The following is a 23,977-nucleotide window of genomic DNA, read 5'->3' as shown; positions in this document are numbered from 1 at the left end:
TTGTAGTATATTGCAAGAAGCAAATTTCCATTCAGATTTCATTTCCAGACTCATTCTCTCAGAAAACTAAGGCTCAGCCCTCCCATATCATTACCAGGAAAATAGCAATGCTTGGGGCACAGATGGGTCAAGGCCTCCAAGAGGAGGGAACCTCACGCCCTCAGGCCTGACCACCACAAATAGGCCTCCTTAGCTGGTTTGAGATACTCAGTGATTCCAGAACCACCGGTTAGGAAGCAGAGGACAAAAAATCAGAGACAGAAAAACAGTGGGGAGGGCATTTAGGGAAGATAAAAAGAAAAGAAAGTGTGAAAATAGGAAGAGAACAAAGAGAATGAAGGGTGAATAGATTGGCTAGGGGAGGAAGAAGAGTAGCCTAAGTCACGTTCACAAAGGTACAACCTGCAGCATTACTGAATGTAGTGGGATTCTTATGATACCACAGCATTATTGTTCATCTTTAATCCTTGTTTTCATAACCAAGAAGATTAGCCTTACTTTTCAGTATTAACTTGGCCGAGTGTGTAAATAACAGTGGTCATAACTGGTAGGCATTACTGACCTTATTATGAAATAGAATTCTAAAGATAACATTTTATCTATTTTGAGCTTTTGATCATTTAGTTAAATGCCGTGTTCTGTGCACTGGATAAACTTGAATTTCAGTGGTATTTGATTTCATTTATCCCTGTGTGGTAGAGTGGATGACTATTCCGGATAATAGGATCAGACACCCACACACTTGCATGTGATTTCATCCTGTCTCCCACTGGAGTAAATGGAGCCTCTTTCTCCTCTCAGTGACCTTGAGTTTGGCCTTATGACTTGCTGTGGACATGATACAAGCCAAGGTTTCATACGAGTTTACATAATTGGGTTTGGCCTTTGTATCTCAGACATTTGCCAGGTGAAAGCTTGCCCTGAATAACAGCTGGAGCCAGAAAGAGGCTGTGGAGAGATCTGAATTTGATCTAAACTGGCCCGCAAACATGTGAGTGGGAAATAAATACCTGAGTTGTAAGCCACGATATTTCAGGGCTGTTTGTTAGGCAGCTTTATTGCAGCAGAAATCTGATTAGTATACCTTACGGTAATTATTTTTCCTTTATTACATAGCTATACACTGCTAAAATTGAGAGAGGCCTCTATTCATCCTACCTTGGAGGTTCTCTAATAAAAAATGTACTCTAGTTTTTTCCAACCTATTCAGTTACAGAGGTCTTTCTCTACCTTGGAAGACCAAACTCAAACGTTTATCTGAAACAAGTAAATATCCACACTCAATTCATTTATCTCTCTGACTTTTAAATCTCCAAACGACCTCCAAAGCCTCATTGGGTGTTTATCCTATTTTAAAGTCCACTTGCTGATGTGGGGGGATAAGAGTGTGACACTGTACCTGGAGGTTCTGCTTGCTTTGCATTCTCAGTCTCTTCCAAGGCTCCAGACCTTTTTTTCTTAGCAATACGCTTTCATAATGTTCTTTGGCTATTGCTTCCAGCTGCTGGTTCCTCTTAATTCTCTTCTGCTTCTCTAGTTCTTTCTGGAAAAAATAAATAGGTGAAAATGCCAAGGAGGAACCAAAATAGTGACAGGAAGTTCCTGAACTTCCCTCCTCCCTTGGATGCACTGAATGTATAGCTACACATGGAGCACTTCCCTCTGAAAGAAATCCAGAAACTAGCTGTGTGACTTTTCCATATCAACCGAATGAGAAAATACCTACATTGATACATCAAAAATATTGACAGGAAAGGCTGAGACACAGGCTTGCCATAAACGCCACCCCTGGCTCAGTGCCCTATAATAGGGAGGGAACTCCCAACTCCCAGCTTCTTCCTAAGGAGTGAAGGATTTGGACTGCACATCTAGCACCCCAACTTTAAAGACAACCATTCAAGCAAGGGATGGGCCCCCAAAACACCAACAAGGCTTGTGTCCACGAGACACACAAGACTATAGCAAACAATGAAACAGGTCTTATTGGATGAGAGTACTCACTGTGGCTATGCTCCTATACTCACTCCTGTGCTCTCAGGACTCAGTCCTGAGAAAGCAGGCAAAAAGCCCATTTCCCAGTCTTTCCCTGAAAGAGATTTGACTTCATACTTTACGAACTGCTGCCTGAGGGTCCAGATTCTAATTTAGCACGCATCTAGGAGCTGGCTGAGATCCTCTCCAGAGCAGGAGGGAGCCTTTGGGTACTTCCTCTGCCTTCTCCCTCTGGCTCACTCCAAAGGTAAAACCAGATTGCTAGCATCTGTCTGAAAGGAGCTTGTACACACATTTTGCATGCTAGCTTTTGTGACTGCCACCTGAGTGGGATGGGCCCCTGGACTGCCTGGCTCTGACAGCCAGTGGAACTTACATTCACAAGTCCCATAGGACTACGGCAAACAAGCAGGCTTTAAACAGGCACAGGAGAAACACCCCGCCCCATCGCCCTGGCCATCCAGCCCCATGGTTATACACCTGGGCTCAGTGAAAGGGAGCAGGAAAAACACACATCTCCTAGTTTCTCCCTGGAAGGGGCTTAACTACGTATTTTCACAGCTGCTGCCTGAGGGTACAGCTTCTAATAATCAGTGTGTATCAAGGTGTGACCGAGATCCTTTCTTTTGACAACTGTCTTTTGACCAGGAACCAGAATTTGCTGGAAGAAGCACAGGGCCCCTTCTGAGATCCAGGCCCCTATAGGGAAGGCTGCTGCCTCTAAACCAGCTCCTTCCCAATCCCGGCTCCTGGAGAGAGAGCCGCTTCTGCGCCCAGAGGATTTTTCTGCTTGCTTTCCCCAAGTGTCTCCCCTGTCCAGCCCCCTTGCCTCCAGCCTGAGGGTCTTCCCTTAGCCTGACCCTGAAGCCTGCCTCATTTACAGCCCTGCAGGCTGGCTTAAGAGGGTTCTGGGAGCTGGAAAGAGGTTCAGATGAGACTGCTGCATGGATTAGTGAAGAGCCGCACAGAAAGCACCTGCCCCAGAGTCAGCCCCCAGGACACAGGATGAACCAGCAGAGAGGGATTCCCTTACGCAGGCTCTGCATCTCCAACCCCAAGCGATAGGTCTTGGCACACGCTCAAATACGGGGAGCTACTAAGGACAAAGGCAGTGACAAAGCTTTGAGAGACAACCAGGAGCCTGGGCCAGGCTGATGAGATTCATCTTCTGCATGTGAGCACTCTGTCAAGACTAGTGGAGGTGACTGTTTTATCTAATGCACACAAACCAACCCAGAGAGTCAAGAAAAATGAAGAAACAGAGAAATATGTTCCAACCTAAAGAGCAAGATAAACCTCCAGAAACCAGTCTTAATGAAATGGAGATAAGTGATTTACCCAATAGAGTTTTCAAAATAATGGTCATAAAGATGCTCACTGACGTCAGGAGAGCAATGCATGAACAAAGTGAGAGTTTCAACAGAGATAGAAAATATACAAAAGTACCAAACATAAATCATACAGCTGAAGAATACAATAACTGAACTGAAAAATTCAACAGAGGGGTTCAACAGCAGACCAGATCAAGCAGAAAAAAAGATCAGTCAACTTATAGACAGAGCAGTGGAATTCAACTGGAGGAACAAAAAGAAAAAATAATGAGAAAAAGTGAAGATAGCCTAAGGGACTAATGGGACACCATCAAAGGGAGAATAAACATAGGAGTCCCAGAAAGAGAGAAGAGAAAGGGGCAGAAAACTTATTCAAAGAAATACTGGACAGTTCAACTTCACATGGTCAGGCAGCTGGAAAGATGCTTAGCATCTGTAATCCCTTGGGCTTCAATGATACAGTCTTTTCCCAGTGCCAGTTCTAAATCTGCTCCATCCTGTAGTACTTTATCTGTGACTGTTTTTAACCACAAAATTCTGCTGATTAAAGAAGCAAATCCATATAAACTTGGCCTTTTAAACAATGCCTTCATTCTGTCGTAACCAGTCCCTCTTCCTTAACAACACTTTTCTTACTTATTAAACAACTTAGCAAAAGAGTTTTCCCAGCTTGCTCTTTTATAAAATTTTATAGATCTTTCAAAGGGAAAAGTACTTTATCTCCATCTTTGTCTCATATTTCTCTACCTCTACACCTATGACTATACAGAAACATTGGTATACCCTATTCTATAAAGCCAATTACTTCTTATTTTGCTCTAGTCTCATTATAACCACGTTTTTTAGGTTTTGACCACTCCCTTTCCAGAATCTTGCATCATGAAACATGTGCACAGGGAACATTCCCCAGCACAGATCACATGCTAGGCCACAGAATAAGTTTCAATAAATTTAAGATTGAAATCATGTCAAGCATTTTTTTTTTCTGACCACAATGGTATGAATCTAGAAATAAAAAAAGAAAAAAAAGAAATACTGGCTGAAAATTTCCCTAACCTGGAGAAAGAAACAGATATCCAGGTCCAGGAAGCCCAAAAAGTACCAAATAAGATGAATCTAAAGAGACACACACCAAGACACTTTATAATTAAATTGTCAAAAATTAAAGACAAAGAATCTTAAAAACAGCAAGAGAAAAGCAACTTGTTAAGTATAAGTGCACTCCTTATACACTGATAGTATAAGACTATCAGTGGATTTTTGGGGCAGAAATCTTGTACGCCAGAGAAGTGAGATGTTATATTCAAATGCTGAAAGACAAAACCCAGCCAATTAAGTATACTCTACCCAGAAAAAATGTTCTTCAGAACTGAAAGAGAGATAAAGAGTTTTCCAGACAAACAAAAGCTGAAACAGTTCATCACCACTAGACCAGCCTTATCAGAAATGTTAAAGGCCTTCTTCAAGTTGAAATGAAGAACACTAATAAGTAATATGAAAACATATGAAAGTATAAACTCACTGATAAAGGTAAATATGTAGTTAAATTCAGAATACTCTTAATATTGTAATGGTGATGAGTGAATCACTTAAAATTCTAGTATAGGTTAAAAGACAAAAGTATTAAAAATAACTATAACTACAATAACTTGTAATAGATACACAATATAAAATTGTGACCAACACATAAACTATGGTGGGAGAAGTGTAAAAATGTAGAGTTTTTGTATGCATTTGAAGTTATCAGCTTAAAATAGACTGTTATAACTACAAGATGTTTTATGTAAGCCTCATGGTAACCATAAAGCATAAATTTATAGTAAATATACAAAATATTTATAAATCACAGCACAAATACATATAATCAAAACACAAAGGAATAATGCAAGAGAGGAAGGAACAAAGGAACTACAAAACAGCTAGAAAATAATTAACAAAATGGCAATAGCTAGTCCACGCCTATTAATAATTACTTTAAATGTTCATAGATTAAGTTCTTCATTCAAAAGACACAGAGGAGCTGAATGGATTAAAAAAAAACAAGACCCAACTATGTGCTTTCTATGAGAGGCTCACTTCAGCTTTAAGGACACATAGAGACTGAAAGTGAAGGAATGGAAAAAGATATTCCATGCAAACAGGAACCAAAAGAGAGCAGGGGTAGTTATTTTACATAAGACAATATAGACATTAAGCCAAAAATGATATCAAGGACAAAGAAGGTCATTATATCATGATAAAGAGGTCAATTCATCAAGAAGATGTAACAATTTAAAATATTTATGCATTCAACATTGGAGCACCTAAATATAAAGCAAATATTAACATTTTGAAGTGAGAAATAGACAGAAATACAATAACAGTAGTGGATTTCAATAACCCACTTTAAACAATGGATAGAGCATCTAGACAATCAACAAGGATATATTGGACTTAAACAACACATTAGACCAGATGGAATTAACAGACATATACAGAACATCTCATCCAACAGCAGCAGAATACGTATTTTTCTCAAGTGTACATGGAACATTCTTCAGGATAGATCATATGTTAGGCCATAAAACAAGTCTTAATAAATTAAAGAAGACTGAAATCATACCAAGCATATTTTCCAGCTACAATGTTATGAAATTAGAAATCAGTTACAAGAGGAAAACTGGAAAATTCACAAATATGTGGAGATTAAACAACATGCTTGTGAACAACCAAGGGTCAAAAAAGGAATCAAAAGAAAAATAAAATAATTAAAAAATATCTGACAAAAATGAAAATGGAAACACAACATACCAGAACTTATGGGATGCAGCAAAAAGCAGTTCTACGAGGTAAGTTTAAACACTTACATTAAGAAAAAAGAAAGATCTCAAATAAACAACCTAGCTATACACCTCAAGGAACTAGAAGAAGAACAAACTAAGTCCAAAGTTAGTAGTAGGAAGGAAATAAAGATCAGAGCAGAAATAAATGAAATAGAGAGTAGAAAGACAATTAAAAAAATCACAGAAACTAAGAGCTGTTTAAAAACAAAACAAAACAGACAAACCATTAGCTAGACTAAGGGAAAAAAAAAAAAAGACAAAACCAGAAATGAAAGACATTACTACAGAAAACTGAGAAATACTAAGAATCCTAAAAAAAACTACTATAAACAATTAAATGCCAACAAGTTAGATAATCTAGAAGAAATGGATATATCCCTAGAAACATGCAACTTACTAAGACTGAATCGTGAAGAATTAGAAAATCTGAATAGACTAATTACTATAGACTCAATCAGTAATCAAAATCTTGGATTTGACACCAAAAGCAAGGGCAACAAAAGCCAAAATGAATAAGCAGGACTACATCAAACTAAAAAGCTTCTGAACAGCAAGGGAAACCATCAACAAAATGAAAAGGCAACCTACAGAATGGGAGAAAATATTTGCAACCACATATCCAATAAGGGGTTAATATCCAAAATATATAAGGAACTCATATAACTCAATAGCAAAAAAACCCAAAAAACTCATTTGAAAAAATGGGTAAAGGATCTGAAGAGACATTTTTCCAGAGAAGACACACACAAATGGCCAACAGGTATGTGAAAAGGTGCTCAGCATCACTAATTATCAGGGATACACAAATCAAAACCACAATGAGCTATCACCTTACACCTGTTAGGATGGCAATTATCAAAAAGACAAGAGAAAACAAATGCTAATGAGGATGTGGAGAAAAGGGAACCCTTGCACACTGTTGGGGAATGTAAACGGGTACAGCCACTGTGGAAAACAGTATGGCGGTTCCTCAAGAAATTAAAAATGGAACTACCATATTATCCAGCAATCCTACTTCTGAGTATATATCCATAGGAAACAAAATCACTGTCTCAGACATATCTGTACTCCTATGTTTATTGCAACTTTATTCACAATAGCCAAGGAATGGAAACAAAGTAGGTATCCATCAATGTATGAATGGATAAAAAAATGTGCTATAGATACACACAATGGAATATTATTCAGCCTTAAAAAAAAAGAAGGAAATGTGGTCATTATTGACAACATGGATGAATTTTGAGGACATTATGCTCAGTAAAATAGGCCAGACAGAGAAAAACAAAAATACTAAGTGGTATCACTTATATGTGGAACCTTAAAACAAAAATGGGTTGACATTGTAGAAACAGAGTAGGATGGTGACTGTCAGTGCCTTTGAGGTGGGAGAAATAGGTAGGGCCTGGAAAAATGGTACAAACTTTCAGTTACAAGATGAATAAGGTCTGAGGACCTAATGTATGACACGGTAACTATAGTTAACATTTCATAATTGAAACTTACTAAGAGAGGAGAAAATAAGCGTTCTTACACACACACACACACACACACACACACACATACAATAAGTATGTGAGGTGATGGATATATTAATTAACCCAGTGGGAATCCTTTTACAATGCCTACATATATCAAATCATCATGTTTTATGTACATTTTAAGTATCTTACAATTTTGTCAATTATACCTCAATAAAACTAAAAAAAATAAAAGATGCAATGACCTAAAAACTCATGAATTTCATTTCAACAAATAGCTAATTATTTTAATTTGAATATGTAACCACTAAACAGCATGTTAATCATGGTAACAGAACACTGGAACATTAAAAAAAAGGAAACAATTCTGCAAAGAGGGTGAGGAAAAGTTCCTCATGAATCCTGCAAGAATCAGGGCTATGCATATCCTTGGATTTATTCAGCATTGTTCACAGAAATGATTACATCTCACCAAGTTACTAGAAAGTAAAACAGTTAGGAGAGCAATCAGTATTTTCCCCTTATTATTACGGGAAACGTAGCAATATAGCCCCTTCATTTAGATCATGGGGTAGAAATTTATATATGAATAATTCTATTCAAATTTAAAGATACTTCATACTCCATTAAAAGTCTAGTGATGGCTGTTAGGCAAGTCACAGGAGCAAAAGCAAAGACTTCAGACTGTCTTCACAGTAGTTGTTAGTCTCTGCAGTAAAAATCACTTAATTTAAGCTTCTTTTTCTTTATTTGCCACAATTTCACTTCAAGAAAACGGTTGTGGTGAATTGGCTGATTCTGACAAGCTACTTAATTGCCTGAGTCTTCTCTGAGAAAAAAAAAAAGAGAGATAGGGCACTGGAACATTTCTAAGGTGGAAGGGAGATTTGCTCTGATCTTCCAATCCACACTACCTTTATCTGTACACATTCCTCAATGAATATGAAATGTGCATATTCTCTAAAGGATTCAACCAAAATTACCTTCATAATCTTTATTAGACAGTTGAGATATTGAATGGACAGAAAAATTATTTTCAAGAATTTTCTTATGACCAACAAGAGGAAGCTGAGAGTTACATGGGGAGGAAAATGGAAGCTGGCCATTTTCACATCCACTGAAATGTCCCTGTAGCATCGAGGCAGCAGTTGCAACTTGTAGACAGGAATCTAACACAGTAAGCGTCTGGAGAAGCCCTCAGGCTAGGCCAACCCTGTTCACACACACACCTAAGTTATCTTCCTAGAATTACAACTCTATGGCTGGTGTCGTAGCCTCTTAAGGAAGACCATTTTCATGTGGCTTGTGAGGGAAAATGGCCTACTTATTTATTTAAAAAAAATTTTATTGGCATATAGTTGATTTACAATGTTCTGTAGGTTTCTGCTGTACAGCAAAGTGAATCAGTTATACATATACATATATCCACTCTTTTTTAGATTCGTTTCCCATATAGGCCATTACAGAGTATTGAGTAGAGTTCCCTGTGCTATACAGTAGGTCCTTTTTAGTTATCTATTTTATATATAGTAGTGTGTATATGTCAATCCCAATCTCCCAATTTATCCCTCCCCCACCTTACCTGCTGGTAACCAATAAGTTTGTTTTCTACATCTGTAACTCTATTTGTTTTGTAGATAAGTTTATTTGTACCTTTTTTTTAGATTCCACATATAAGTGATATCATATGGTATTTGTCTGTCTCTGTCTGACTTACTTCACTCTGTAGTGACAATCTCTAGGTCCATCCATGTTGCTGCAAATGGCATTATTTCATTCTTTTTATGGCTGAGTAATATTCCACTGTATTATGTACCACAGCTTCTTTATCCATTCCTCTGTTGATGGACATTTAGGTTGCTTCCATGTCTTGGCTATTGTAAATAGTGCTATAATGAACATTGGGGTGCATGTATCTTTTCAAATTATGGTTTTCTCTGCATATTTGCCCAGGACTGGGATTGCTGGATCATATGGTAGCTCTAGTTTTATTTTTTTTAAGGACCCTCCATACTCTTCTCCATAGTGGCTGTATCAATTTACATTCCCACCAACAGTGCAAGAGGGTTCCCTTTTCTCCACATCCTCTCCAGCATTTATTGTTTGTAGATTTTTTAAAAGTATACTTTTCCATGGAAAAATAGAAAGAAAAACATTTAATAAATCAGATATCTGCTTGAGTCTAAGTTTTGTATTCATATGCAGCAATTTACTTTAAATGTGATTTCCTCCCTTGATTAAGATTTCCTCAATAGAGTTGGCTGTATTTCATTACTATTACTGTATTTTCCATTTCCTTGTATAGAAAATGTCCATAACACCTGCATCTAAGGTTTATTGGGAGGATTACATGAAATGATGCTGTCTGCCTTGAGACGGCACTTATACTGGGGATCTATGCAGCTAGGGTTTCACAGAGCATAATTCACTCAGGCTAAAAAGGGACACAAAATCAGGGTATCTTTCTGATTTAAATTATTCAACAAACGATATGCAACAAATAAGGCTCATTTGAAATATATATATATCTCCACCACTACTGCTTTGAAAGAAAGACAAGGAATTACAGCGAGAATTAAGAAGAATACAGGGCAGTCGACACCATTCCTACACTCTGCCTTCCATCCATTATAAGCCACCCTTTCATTGTGCTCTGGAACGTATTCCCAGTTACGCACTCCTGTAATTTATAGTCTTTGCCCTCTTGTATCATGAATTTCTCCCTCGCTACTAGATCATTCCCATCAATATGCATATATGTGCTGATACCTCCCATCTTTTAAAAAACAAAATAACACTCAAAAGACCAACTGCCAACAGGAAAAAAAAAAAAATCCTTCTTCGACCACATGTGACCCCTATTATATGGGCTCCCTTCCCAGCAGTCCACTGAAAACACTCTTGTCTATGTCATGAATAATCTCCATGTTGCCAAATCAAAGTTTCACTTGTCTGTCCTCTTTTTAATTGAACCCAGCAGCATTTAGCCCAGTTAAACACCATCACTTCCTTCCAGAAATACTTTTTCTCTCAGCTTTTCAATAAACAATTCTCCTGGTATGCTTTCTGCCTCACTAGTTCTTCATCCTCTGAGTAGTTATTCATATATTCTAGGACTTAGTCCTGGATCCTCATATTTCTTCTCTATCCAGACAGTCTCTCTCCCAAGTTGATTTCATTCACTTCCAGAGCATTAAAAACACTGACATGTTTTTGACTCCCAGGTTCCTTACTACAATCTTGATGTCTGGGCTTATATATTCAACTGCCTATTTGACATGTTCATTTGGATGTCTAATAGGTATCTCACATTTAACCGGCCCTTGTGGACCTTATAGAGGCCTCCTCAGCATCTAGCAGCTCAAATATCACTTCTTCAGAGAGGCTTTCCCCATCTTGCTTTCCCCATTATACCTCTCCCTCTACTTCTTAGTTATTATCTTATTTATTGCCTGTTTTCCCCACTAGCATATAAGCTTTATGAGGGCAGGGCTATTGTCTGTCTTCTCCACTTCTCTAATATCTAGAACAATGCCTAGCACATAGTAGATGCTCTACATATATTTGTTAAATGAACAAATATGCTTGCTAAGCAATTATGAAAGACTTCAAATCTTGCCTGGTCTTCTCTGATAAATTTATCTTTCCACCATAAACTTCATCAACTGTCTATTAATACAAAGCATATTTACACAGCCATAAAAGTTACTGCCTGGTAAGTATTTCTAGAATACTTTTAATAAAAATAAAGCAATGGGATGTTAAAAGGAATTTAGATTATCTTCAAAAGATCATTGTGTGAGACCTGTGACTGGCCATCTTACTGCTGCACCTGACAGGCTATCCTGTCAGGGTCACAGGGACATTAAGCCACCACTTGGAGCATCACTGACCATGCTGCCATAGGTGGTACTTCTGCCATTGCTTAAGTGGCCCCTCTCTGAAGAATGCAGTACTTGTAGATAGAGGCAAATTGCAGGTAACAAGAATCTCTCACAGAGGGCAGCCATGTCTAGACCTTGAACCACTTCTTTTTTGTTTTGTTTTGTTTTGTTTTTTGGGGGTTTTACTTTTTGGCCGTACCACACGGCTTGTGGGATCTTAGTTACTCGACCAGGGATTGAACCAACGCCCTCAGCAATGAAAGCATGGAGTCTTAACCACTGGACCTCTAGTGAATTCCCACCTCTTTTTTTATAATATGGAGGACAAATTTGTCATGGGCTTATCCCTGAGGAATTCTTCCAGTTCTGTATCCTAAAACTGGTATCACAGAACTGATCTTGTGTTTTCTACCCAAAGAAATATATGTGATTGCTAGAGACCTTTATCAACAGTAGGGTTGCTCATCTATGTAATTAGAAAGAAGTATGGTACCTCTGTCGGACAATTTGCTGATAAACTTAATGAGCAAAAACAGCCCAACTAGAAGACAGGAAGCAGGCTTCCATCAAACACATCCAGGATGCAACTGATTTGGACAAGCCACAGCAGGCACTGGTTGAGAAGTGTCATTAACTTTTTTGATGTTCAGAGGAATAACACTGCTATGGCCTGGGAGGTTGCTTACTGGTAACGGCTATATAAAGTACATAGGAGGTCAAGAATCACCTGTGCAGAAAATGATGCATCAAAAGGAATACAACCACATGATAAACTGGGTAGAAAAACACATTGTGCAGAGCATCTTTGCTCAGAAGCAAAAGGAGACAATTGCCAAGTGCATTTTATATCTAAAGCTGCTCCCAAAGAAAGCTCAAACAAGTCAGTCTATAAATGCATCCATCTCAATTGAGACAGCTACAAACAGCTGATTTACTAAATGGAAACTAGTCTATGTGACAAATTCTTTTTGTCTGTTGTTGTAGACTGAACTTACATTTTACCTTTCATAAAAAAGAAAAGATTTGGGCTTGGATAGTGAGAGAAACAGAACCACCTATTGGCCAGTAATGTATTTCTCATCCTTCTTGCTCTGTATAAGCAGTTTGCTTCCAGCAAGAAACAAGCTGGACAGATAGATAACAAATTAATGACTTTTTATGAACCAATCAGAGAACTGAAGCCATCCCCAAATCTGGAGACAGGCACCTTCAGTGAGACACAACACCCAAGCATTTGCTTATCTGAGGCAGAAGCTACCCTACACCATGAGCCAGTAAGATCATTAAGCTAGAAATCTGGCTAACTGCTGAAGGCCAAGGGTGGGCCTGCATGAGAAGGGTGAAGCTCCTGGGGGGTCACAGTCATAGGGAGGTTCCTACCTTTTTGCTCTAGGAACTCCACCAGCCTCTCACAGAGAGGATCAGGGAAAATCTGGATAAAGTCCCCACCGTGGTTCTAGCTGGGGGAGAGGAACAGCAACCACTGCAAAATCTGCCCCTACTCTTCTCCGCGGCTTCATCTGCAAGCAGCGCCACCTGAAGGCACTAGTGTAATGCCACTGCAGCTGGGGGAGGGGAACTCTGCCCAGACCAGCCTCCCTATCTCATTCAAGTGAAGAAGGAACCTCACAGAGGGAAGGGCTTTAAGGTCACAGACCAAGACAGTGGATACTGAAAGAAGGGAACACAGGGGCAGGGAAAAGCTCTGCCCCTAGAGTAGGAGCAGAAATTCTTCCGAATGGCCAATACTGTGCACTCCCAAGAGAACGTTAGAGAATGCTCCCCTCATCCACACACCAGCACGCTAGCAAACCTCTAGTAATAACAGAGGAGTACAGCTGGAGGATTGCAAGAGACAGATTTTCTCAGGGAACAGCACAAAGGGAAGACCTAAAGCCAGAAGAGAGGACAAAAAAAAAGTCACTAGTGAACACTGAAGTCTATGGTGCCCATAGCAAGAACAAACCTCAACAATGGTAACCATAGCAACAACAAACTTCAAACATAGCCCAACGCCTGGCTACATTACACAAATCTCCACACTAAAGGCCCATTTATCTTAGTTTCTATTGCCCTGTACATGTCTGGCTTTCAACAACAAAAAAATCAGACATATTAAAAGACAAGAAATAAACAAAGTCTGAAAAGATAAAGCCATCATTAGAACAACACTCAAATATGAAAGATGTTGGAACTATCAGAGAGGAAATTTTAAATAACTTATGATAATATTAAAAGCTCTAACGGAAAAGGCAGTCATCATTCAAGATTAGATAAGTAATCTTAGCAGACATATGGAAACTATAATAAGGAGTAAAATGAAAATGCGAGAAATCAAAAACACACGGTAATAGAAATGAAGAGGGCCTTCAATAGGCTCATCACTAGACTTGATACAGCCGAGGAAAGTATCAGGTTACTTGAAGTTCGGGCAATAGAAATTATATAAACTGAAAAGCAAAGAGAAAAAAAAGTGAAAAAAAACAACAGAGCACTGAAGAGCTGTGGGACAATATCAAACAATGCAATACAAGCGTAACTGGAATCTCAGAAGGAGAAGAAAAAATGGGGCAGGTAAAATATTTGAAGAAATATTGGGTAAAACATATCCTAAAATTACAGACAGACACAAAACCACATACCTAAGAAACTTAGAGGCCACCAAGCAAGGAAAACAAACAAACAAACAAACTTACTATACCTAGACATATCATATTCAAATTGCCAAAATCCAAAGACAGAAAAAATCTTGAAGGCAGCTGGAGGAAACCCATCATACCTACTCTTATGGATTTAATGTTTTTGTTCCCCTCCAGATTCATATGTTGAAGTCCTAAACCCACACCACCCACTGCCCCAGTGTGGCTGTATTTGGACATGGGGCCGCTAAAGAAGTAATTAAGGTAAAATGAGGTTCTAAGGGTGGTATTAGTGTCCTCATAAACAGAGACACCAGAGAGCTCCCACACTGTCTCTCTCCCTCTCTGTGTACATGCTCCGAGGAAAGGACATGCGATGACACACTGAGAAGGTGGCCTTAACCATGCTGTCACCCTGATCTTGGACATCCAGCCTCCTGGATTGTTAGAATGTTAATTTCTGTTGTTTAAGCCACCTGCCCTGTGGTATTTTGTTATGGCAGCCTGAGCAGACTACGATATCTACAAAGGAACAAATATAAGAATTAAAGCAAACTTCTTGCCAGAAACCAGACAAGCAAGAAGACAACAGAATGACATTTTTAAAGTGTTGAAAAAAAAAACTGTAAAACCAGAATTCTATCAATATACCCTGTGAAAATACCCTTCAAAAAGGAAGGAAAAATAAAGAATTCTCAAACAAGTAAAAACTAAGGGAATTCATTAACAGTAGACCAACCCTGTAAGAAATGTCAAAGGACATTCTTCAGGCAGAAGGAATATGACATAGCTTAAAAACTTAGACTTACACAAAGAAATAAAGAGCACCAGAAATGGAAGAAATGAATGTAAAATATAATTTTCAGCTTATTTTTAAATACACTGAAATATAACTATAAAGCAATAGCAGTGACAAGGTGATGGGTATTTATAATACACATAAAAGTAAAATATATGACATATATGACAATAATGGTGAGAGACTCAATCTTCCCCCTGAGATCCAGACTAAGGCAAGGATATCTTCTCTCAGTACTATTCAACCTTGCACTGGAAGTGCTAGCTAGTGCAATAAGGTAAGAAAAAGAAAGAAAAGGCATACAGATTGGAAAGGAAGAAATAAACTGCCTTTATTGGCAGACAATATGGTGGACTATGTAGAAAATCCCCCCCCAAAAATCTACCAAAAAACTTCCTAAAATGCATAAGTGAGTTTAGCAAGGTTGCAAGATACAAGGTCAACATACAAAAATGAACTGTGTTCCTACCTACTAGCAATGAATAAATGGAATCTGAAATTTTAAAAAGATGTCATTTGCAATAGCACCACAAAAATAAGTACTTAGGTATAAATCTAACAAAAAATATATAAGATATGTGGAAAGCTATAAAATACTCATAAACAAATCAAAGATCTAAATAAATGGAGAGCTATATCATGTTCACAGATTAAAGACCCAATGTTGTTAAAATGTCAACTCTCCTGATTTGATCTACATTCAATATGATCCCAATCAATCTCAATATGGTCCCAAATGTAGCAAGCTTTTTTATACAAATTGACAAGATTGCCAATTTATATAGAAAGAACAAGAAACTAGAATAGCCAAAACATTCTGAAAAAGAAGAATAAAGTGGAAAAATTCACATTGTGAGACTGAAAGATTTACTATAAAGCTACAGCAATCAAAGATAATGTGGTACTGGCAAAGGACTACACATAAAGATGAACAGAACAGAATAGAGCCCAGAAATAGGCCCACATAAATGCAGTCAACTGATTTTTGACAAAAGTATAAATGTAATTCAATGGAGAAAAGAGAGCCTTCTCAACAAATGATACTGGAACAAATGGATGTCTATATGCAAAACAAATGGATGTCTATATACTTTACACCTTATGCAAAAATTATCTCCAAATGGACAACAGATCTAAATGTAAAACATAAAACTATAAAACTTCTTGAAGAAAATATAAGAGAAAATCCGAGTGACCTTGGATTTGGAGATTAGTTTTTGCATACAATACTAAAAGCACATCCAGTGAAAGAAAAAAAAAATCAATAAATTGGACTTTATCAAAATTAAAACTTTTCCTCTGTGAAAGTCGCTTTTAAGTGAATTAAAATACAAGCCACAGACTGGGACAAAATATTTGCAGTCACGTATCTAGTAGAGGACTTGGTCCAGAATATATAAAGAACTCTTAAAACCCAGTAAGAAATAATAAGATAATAAGCAATAAGAAATAACAACTCAATAAGAAAATAACTCAATTGAAAAATGGGTCAAAAAGATCTGAACAGACACTTCACCATATAAGACATGTAGAAGGCAAGTAAACAAATAAGATGCTCAATATTATTTGTTGTTTGGAAAATGCAAATAAACACCACAATGAGATACCACTCATGACACACCTATTAGAATGCTTAAAATGCAAAAAACAAGCAAACAAACCAACAAACAAAAGGACAATAACAATTGCTGACAAGGATGTGGAACAAGAGGAACTTTCTGGTGGGTATGCAAAACAATGCAGCGACTTTGGAAGAGAATTTGGCAGTTACCTAAAAAGTTAAACATAGACTTAGCATACTACCCAGGAACAACACTTCTAGGTATTTACCTAAGTGAATTTAAAACTTATGTCTAAACAAAAACCTACATGTGAATGTCTGTAGCAGCTTTATTCATGATCGCTAAAAACTGGAAGCAATATTAACAGAAGAATAGAAACAAATTATTTCAGAATAAAAAGGCTATTTTTAAAAAAATGGCCTTCAGCATATAAATAAAAAGGTTTTGAAGAATTCTGAATAACAAGTGAAAATACTCATGATAAAGTCCTAAATGTAAAAAGCAGCTTAAAAACTATATACACCTACACACACAAATTATCAACTTAACTATTAAAAGAGAGAGATGCATCGAGATAAAAGAACAGAAGTAAGTATTCTAAGATATTAAGAGTAGTTACCTCATAGATTATTTTCCCCCATCTTTTTTGTATTTCTCCGGTGTTCTACAATGAACAGATACGAGAGGAGAAATGTTCTGTACTGTGTATTTTTTAAATGGTCTCACTTCTTTACAGTAGCATGCCCCCAGTTCTTCATGAGATGTTGCTGGCTGCTCTATAAAAAGGGTTCTTTGGTCAGCCATATGTGACTGCTTGGCACACTGTCCCTCTTCTGGAGACTCATAATACCTGGTAGGATGTTAAAGGTTCTGAGAAGGCAGCTAATAATGAAACTTGTTTAACTTGATTTTTTTAACCAGCATTTACCAAATTTTTTTGACCACAGAATTTGTATTTTCTCAAAACTACTTAATATCTCAGGAACTACTAGGATTACACAGAACACATGTTGGGGAAATGTTCACTTAGAACCCCTCTGGTAGTTTTTTTTTTTTTTTTAATAGTAATCTTTTATTTATTTATTTATTTTTATATTTATTTTTGGCTGTGTTGGGTCTTTGTTTCTGTGCGAGGGCTTTCTCTAGTTGCGGCAAGCGGGGGCCACTCTTCATTGCGGTGAGCGGGCCTCTTCACTATCGCGGCCTCTCTTGTTGCGGAGCACAGGCTCCGGACGCGCAGGCTCAGTAGTTGTGGCTCACGGGCCTAGTTGCTCCGCAGCATGTGGGATCTTTCCAGACCAGGGCTCGAACCCGTGTCCCCTGCATTAGCAGGCAGAGTCTCAACCACTGTGCCACCAGGGAAGCCCCCCTCAGGTAGTTTTTAAGGGAAGTAACTGAGCTGTTTCTGGAGATTTCTTTGGCTGATTTAGCAAAGGATGAATTATATATGCCTTTTGCTCCATGGACAAGATGACCCATTATGTGGATACCAGTCAGCCTCTTCCCCCAGCCACTGCTGTCATTGCCCAATGGGCTCATGAACAAAGTGGCCATGATGGCAGGGATGGAGGATATACATGGGCTCAGAAACATGGATTTCCCCTCACCAAGGCCAACTGGCTATGGCCATGCTGAGTGCCCAATTTACCAGCAGCAGGAGAAACTAACACAGAGTCTTCAATACGGCCCCATTCTCCAGGTTGATCAGACAGCTGTCAGGTGGCTGATTATATTGGACTGTTTCCATCATATAAAGGGCAATGTTCTATTCTTACTGGAATAGACACTTACTCTGGATATGGACATGCCTTTCCTCCCCGTAATATTTCTACCAAAACTACCATCCATGGACTTACAGACCATCCCTGGATTTACGGAATGCCTTATTCACAATCATGATTTCCACACAGCATGGCTTCTGATCATGGAACTCACTTTACAGCAAAAGTACAGAAAAGGGCCCATATGCAAGGAATTTACTGGTCTTATCATGTATCCCACCATCCTGAAGCAGCTGGCTTGCCAGAATGGTGGAATGGCCTTATGAAGACTCAGCTGCAACACCAGCTAGGTGGCAGTACCTTGTAGGTCTGGGGTTAGGTTCTCTGGAAGTCTGTATATGCTCTGAACCAGCAGCTAGTACATGGTACTGTTTCTCCCATAGCCAGTATTCATGGGGTCCAGGAAGCAAGGGGTGGAAGTGGGAGTGGCACCACTGTAACTAGCAAAATTTTTGCTTCTTTTCCCACAAATTTATGTTCTGTTGGCCTAGAGGTCTTGGTTCAAAATGGGGAAATGCTTCCACAAGGAGACATAAAATGATTCCACTGAACTGGAAAGAATGCCACCTAATCATTGTGGGCGCCTCATGCCTCTGAATCAACAGGTAAAAAAGGAAGTGCTGGCTGGGGTGACTGACCCCGGCTACTAGGGGCAATAGAACTACTACTCCACAATGGAGGTGAGGAAGAGTATGCCTGGACTATAGGAGACCCCTTAGGGTATCTCTTAGTATTACCATGCCCTGTGATTAAGGTGAAAGGAAAACTACAACCCAATCCATGCTGGACTACTAACGGGCCAGACCTTTCAGGAGTGAAGGTTCAGGTCATCCCATGATTAGCAGCGATGCTTGCTGAAGACAAAGGATAGAGTGGGTAGTGGAAGAAGGTAACTATAAGTACCAGCTACATTGACTTGACCGGTTACAGAAATGAAGACTGTAATGGTCATGAGTATTCCCTTCTTATTTTGCTATGAATACGTTTGTGTGTATATGTATCTTGATTTCTTTTCACTCTTATTCCCTAATCATGTAACCATAAGATGTATTGACTTTGTGTCATGGTTAGCAAGGAGAAGAATAAACATCATTCAAGGACTTTACCTCCTCTTCTGGGGAAGAGGTGTTCATTTTCAGTTGTATGCAGGATAGTTGTATCATGTTAGGCAGAATTATGATCTTGTTGTTTATTTGGAGACTAGGTATGGTTTAGGGAGATGTATATGGGTGCCAAGTTGATAAGGCATGGACTTATGATTTTAATTTTATGTGTCAACTTGACTGTTCCACAGGGTTCCCAGATTAAACATTTCTGGGTGTGTCTGTGAGGCTGTTTCCAGGCGAGATTAGCCTTTGAATCTGTTGACTCAGTAAAGCAGGCTGCCCTCCCAAATGTGGGTGGGCATTATCAAGTCCTTTGAGGGCCTGAAGAGGACAAAAAGGCAGAGGAGGGAGGAATTTGCCTGTTTTTTTGCTTCTTGCCTGCCTGTTGAGCTGGGATATTGGTCTTCTCCTGCCCTTGAACTGGGATTTATACCACTGGCTCCTCTGGTTTCAGGCCTTTGGACTTGGACTGGAATTACTGGAATTACCAGCTTTCCTAGGTCTTCAGCTTGCAGACAGCAGCTCCTGGGACTTCTCAACTCCATAATCCTGTGAGCCAGTTCCTCATAATAAATCTCTTCCTATACATATATCTTATTGGTTGTGTTTCACTGGAGAACCCTGGCTAATGCAGTTTCCAATTCAAATCCCTCCTCTATGAAAATACTTCTGATTTCTCCAAAATCTTCATGGATCTGGCCCTGTTCATATAACTCTCTTGATCTCTTTTGGCCTGTGAGGCACAGGACAGCATATGCTTGTACTATATTCTCTCTGACAGGTGTGTATTTTTAGGCCTTATCTTTCCAACTAGAATTTAATAACCTTGAAAGTAACAGCTTTATCTCTTACTTCTTCTGTATTTTCTTCCATTTGTTCATTTGTTTGTCCATTCATTTTTCATCCATTCAGTAGATTTTCTGAGTTTCTACCACTAGCCAGTTCAATAGTGAGTAACATCTGAGCGCTCCCTTTATTCTTAGGGAGATTACGGTTTAGTTGGGGATACAGAAATGAATAAGATAATCAAGAAACAGATACATAATTATAAGCCCTGGTAGTACTTTGAAGAAGATATACTCAGAGTCCATAAAGGGGGACCTAAGCTAACTCTGGGTAGAGAGGAGGGTGGGACAAGGCAGGAAAGGCTAACCATGTTGAGCTAAGATCTGAGGAATGAATAGGTTTTCATTAAATAAGGTAGAGAAAGGGTGGAGGCGAGAGAAGAGTGTTCCAGACTGAAGTTCTCCGGAGGGAAGGTGCACAGGACCACAGGATGGCACACAATAGGCTTCAAAGGACAGGTGGCTGACCAAATAGAAACTACTAACCATTTTCTTCAGTCTCTTCTCTTCTCGTTTTTTCTCAAGCTGAGCCTCCTTTTCTTCTGCCTCCCTCTTCCGACGCTCCTCCTCTTGGGCCTTTAACTGGGCCTGATCAAGATTAGAATTTGTAAAAATCAGAACCCTCAATTTGTGTGGAAATAAGATCTTTTATGTTGAGGAAAGTCAAGTATCTACCACAGTGCTCGCCCAGTCTCTGGAAGAAGCCTGTACTTTGTGTTAAAAGTAGAAAGCCTGACCAGCAGGTGGTCAGTAGTGTAACCTAAATGTTTCTCCAAAAGAATTCTCTTCTACTTGGGAAGATGAGACTAAGCATGAATAAGACCATTAACTTTTCATTACAAAATGATTACTTTTTAGTTCTTATTTTCATTTATGAAATACTAAGTCCAAACTATATATAGCGTAAGAAAATTTTTTCTTCCATTTCACCAAAAAACCCCAAAGCTGTTAGAACTATTTATTTTTTCTTAGTAGGTACAAAATTTACTTCTGGCAGTCCAGGTCAAAACTTTGGAAGATAAGAATTACTCACCTTTGTAAACTTATCAGGTTGGACATTTACCTGTAACACATTAGTCTTGGTTATGTGTAAATCTCCTAAGTTGCCAGCTCCCAACAACTTTCATAATATTTCCTTCCTGCTATACTAATGATGCTGATGTTTTTTTCCTTCATTTTCCTAAAATAATCACAGAGTTCAGGCCGGGAGGCAAAAAGCCATATCCAAAGTTGGTGTTACACTATTGCCTTAACGGTCTTAAACAAGCTAGGTTTCATCTTTTAATAAAGACCTATACAAATCCTTTTTCTTGCCTCACTTTGCATTCTTGATTTATTACCAATTTCTCCTCTTCTTTTTTTTTCTTCCTCTCTGCCAAGATCCGCCTACGTTCAGCTCGCTGAACTGCTCTCTCTTCCATGGCTAGAAAATAGTAATGCAGATCCAATATAAAAAATATAAGGAATGCTGCAAAAGAAATGTCTCCATTTTATAGTAAAATTTAGTGTTATTGTTAAAAGTTTTCTTTTAAGTTGAATGTTCACAATCTCAGAAGTATATGTGTGTGCATAACATTTATATAAAAATATAATTACGGGCTTCCCTGGTGGTGCAGTGGTTAAGAGTCCGCCTGCCAATGCAGGGGGCACATACAGGTTCGAGCCCTGCTCCACATGCCGTGGAGCAACTAGGCCCGTGTGCCACAACTACTGAGCCTGCACTCTAGAGCCCACAAGCAACAACTCCTGAGCCCGCGTGCCACAACTACTGAAGCCCATGCACCTGGAGCCCGTGCCCTGCAACAAGAGAAGCCACCGCAATGAGAAGCCCGTGCACCACAACGAAGAGTAGCCCCTGCTCGCAGCAACTAGAGAAAGCCGTGCACAGCAACAAAGAACCAAAGCAGCCAAAATAAATAAACAAACAAATAAATAAATAAAATTTAAAATATATATATATAATTACAAAAACTGTAGGTATACACACACACACACACACACACACACACACACACGCCCTACAAGTTAAAGCCCTACAATCCCATCCTCAGCAATGATGAACAATTTGCAGATTAATTATGTTTTTGTTCACATTTCTATTAGAATAACTGTTCACTGGTTTAAACAAGATAATCTGTCTTGATGATACTTTTAGTACGTGAAACCCAGAAACCAGAATTTTAATCTGATAATTCTTTTAATGAATGTAGAAAACTTTAATTACATCTAACAAATACTCTGAGAATAGAATCACTCCTCAGATCCCACTGAGTTTGCTACTTTTTCCTAAGTCACTATACATATGTCTGTATATGTAACAACAATGACAACAAACAAACTGAAGTTTGGGGTCATAATGATTACATTTTTAAACTAGCTTTAAGGCCTGGATATCCAGATGGACAGGAAATGGAATCGTACTAGGCATCTGAAGAACTGGCATCTGAATGAATTCAAGTGTCAGACTCCTGTTCTTGACAGTCTATTAAATATCCATCCAAAACAAGCAAATGTGCAAGATGGCTTGACAATACGACTCTGTCACCAGTTGGGGTTTCATAGGCAGGGGGGCATGGGTGGGAAGAGTATCAAGTTCTGCTCACCTAAGTCAGCCAATGGTTACTTTCGGTTCCTTGTGCTATGTTACAGAGAAGAAAATTTAAGTCCAAGTTTCAAGAATTAATAAACAAAAAACTCGCCAGGCTATTTCTTACAGATATTAAGTGTCTGCTTTGCTGGAAAAAGAATAGTGGGGTTGGCACAGATGGCAGGAATGAGACTCTCTTTAAGGGGGCAGAAATAGACTAGAGGATTAAAGTGAGAGAGCCCCGAGAGGCAGAGTCTGTGGTAATATGGCCTTTTCCCATCTTTTCTAGAGCCAGTCATTAAAGACTACTTGAAAAGTAACCAGGTGTTCTAAAACATGCAAAGTCTTTGATCAGCTAATAATTTTTTAAAAATAATCACACCAAACTGGGCATTTCCTGAGCATCCTCATTGGTGGACAAAGAGGGCATAAACTGCTGACCTGGAAGAGAGTCAATGTAAAGATGGCTGATTTCTTCATTAACAGGAATGGACTTCAGGCACAGTGTCCTTCAGGTGACATCACTTCCTGTTAGGGCAGCAATCTTACCATAGATGAAAGATCAGATTTACAAACCACAATGTAATTGTCAAAATGCCTACCACTTCATATAAACATATGTTCAGTACATGACTAAGTACAGAGTAAAAACAACTGGCAGATTCACTAGGGGGGTTCTAAGGAATACTTCTATTCTCATAGTATGGTTTGGTTTAAATAATGATTTCTATGCACATCAAGAATGTTATTAAAATGTCTGGTTTGATTTGTAGAGACGTGGATGGACCTAAAGACTGTCATACAGAGTGAAGTAAGTCAGAAAGAGAAAAACAAATATATACCAACGCATATATGTGGAATCTAGAAAAATGGTATAGATGAACCGGTTTGCAAGGCAGAAATAGAGACATGGATGTAGGGAACAAATGTATGGACACCAAGGGGGGAAAGTGGCAGGGGGTGTGATGAATTGGGAGATTGGGATTGACATATATACACTAATATGTATAAAATAGGTAACTAATAAGAACCTGCTGTATAGCACAGGGAACTCTACTTCACTCCACTGTACAGGAGAAACTAATACAACATCGTAAAACAACTATACCTCAATAAAAAAAATGTTTTTTTAAATGTCTGGTTTGTGGATT

General features: G+C 38.6%; 1 protein-coding gene and 1 pseudogene across 7 annotated transcripts in view; one reads left to right on the top strand and one right to left on the bottom strand.

Annotated features, from left to right (window-relative positions):
• CCDC191 (coiled-coil domain containing 191) overlaps positions 1 to 23,977 on the bottom strand; it is a 100,267-nt gene that overhangs the window by 16,384 nt on the left and 59,906 nt on the right. For all 7 annotated transcript variants that reach the window (XM_067738849.1, XM_067738850.1, XM_067738851.1 and 4 more), the window contains exons 12-14: positions 21,580 to 21,662; positions 20,726 to 20,827; positions 1,400 to 1,543 (exon numbers count right to left, since the gene is read on the bottom strand). In XM_067738849.1, the coding sequence (XP_067594950.1) occupies positions 1,400 to 1,543; positions 20,726 to 20,827; positions 21,580 to 21,662 (329 nt within the window). The remainder of the gene's footprint in view (positions 1 to 1,399; positions 1,544 to 20,725; positions 20,828 to 21,579; positions 21,663 to 23,977) is intronic.
• Positions 11,824 to 12,437, top strand: LOC137225512 (ATP synthase F(0) complex subunit B1, mitochondrial pseudogene; annotated as a pseudogene).

This window comes from Pseudorca crassidens, chromosome 5 (assembly GCF_039906515.1).
Source record: "Pseudorca crassidens isolate mPseCra1 chromosome 5, mPseCra1.hap1, whole genome shotgun sequence".
Taxonomy (NCBI): Eukaryota; Metazoa; Chordata; class Mammalia; order Artiodactyla; family Delphinidae; genus Pseudorca; species Pseudorca crassidens.
This window is presented reverse-complemented; position numbering and strand designations above follow the sequence as displayed.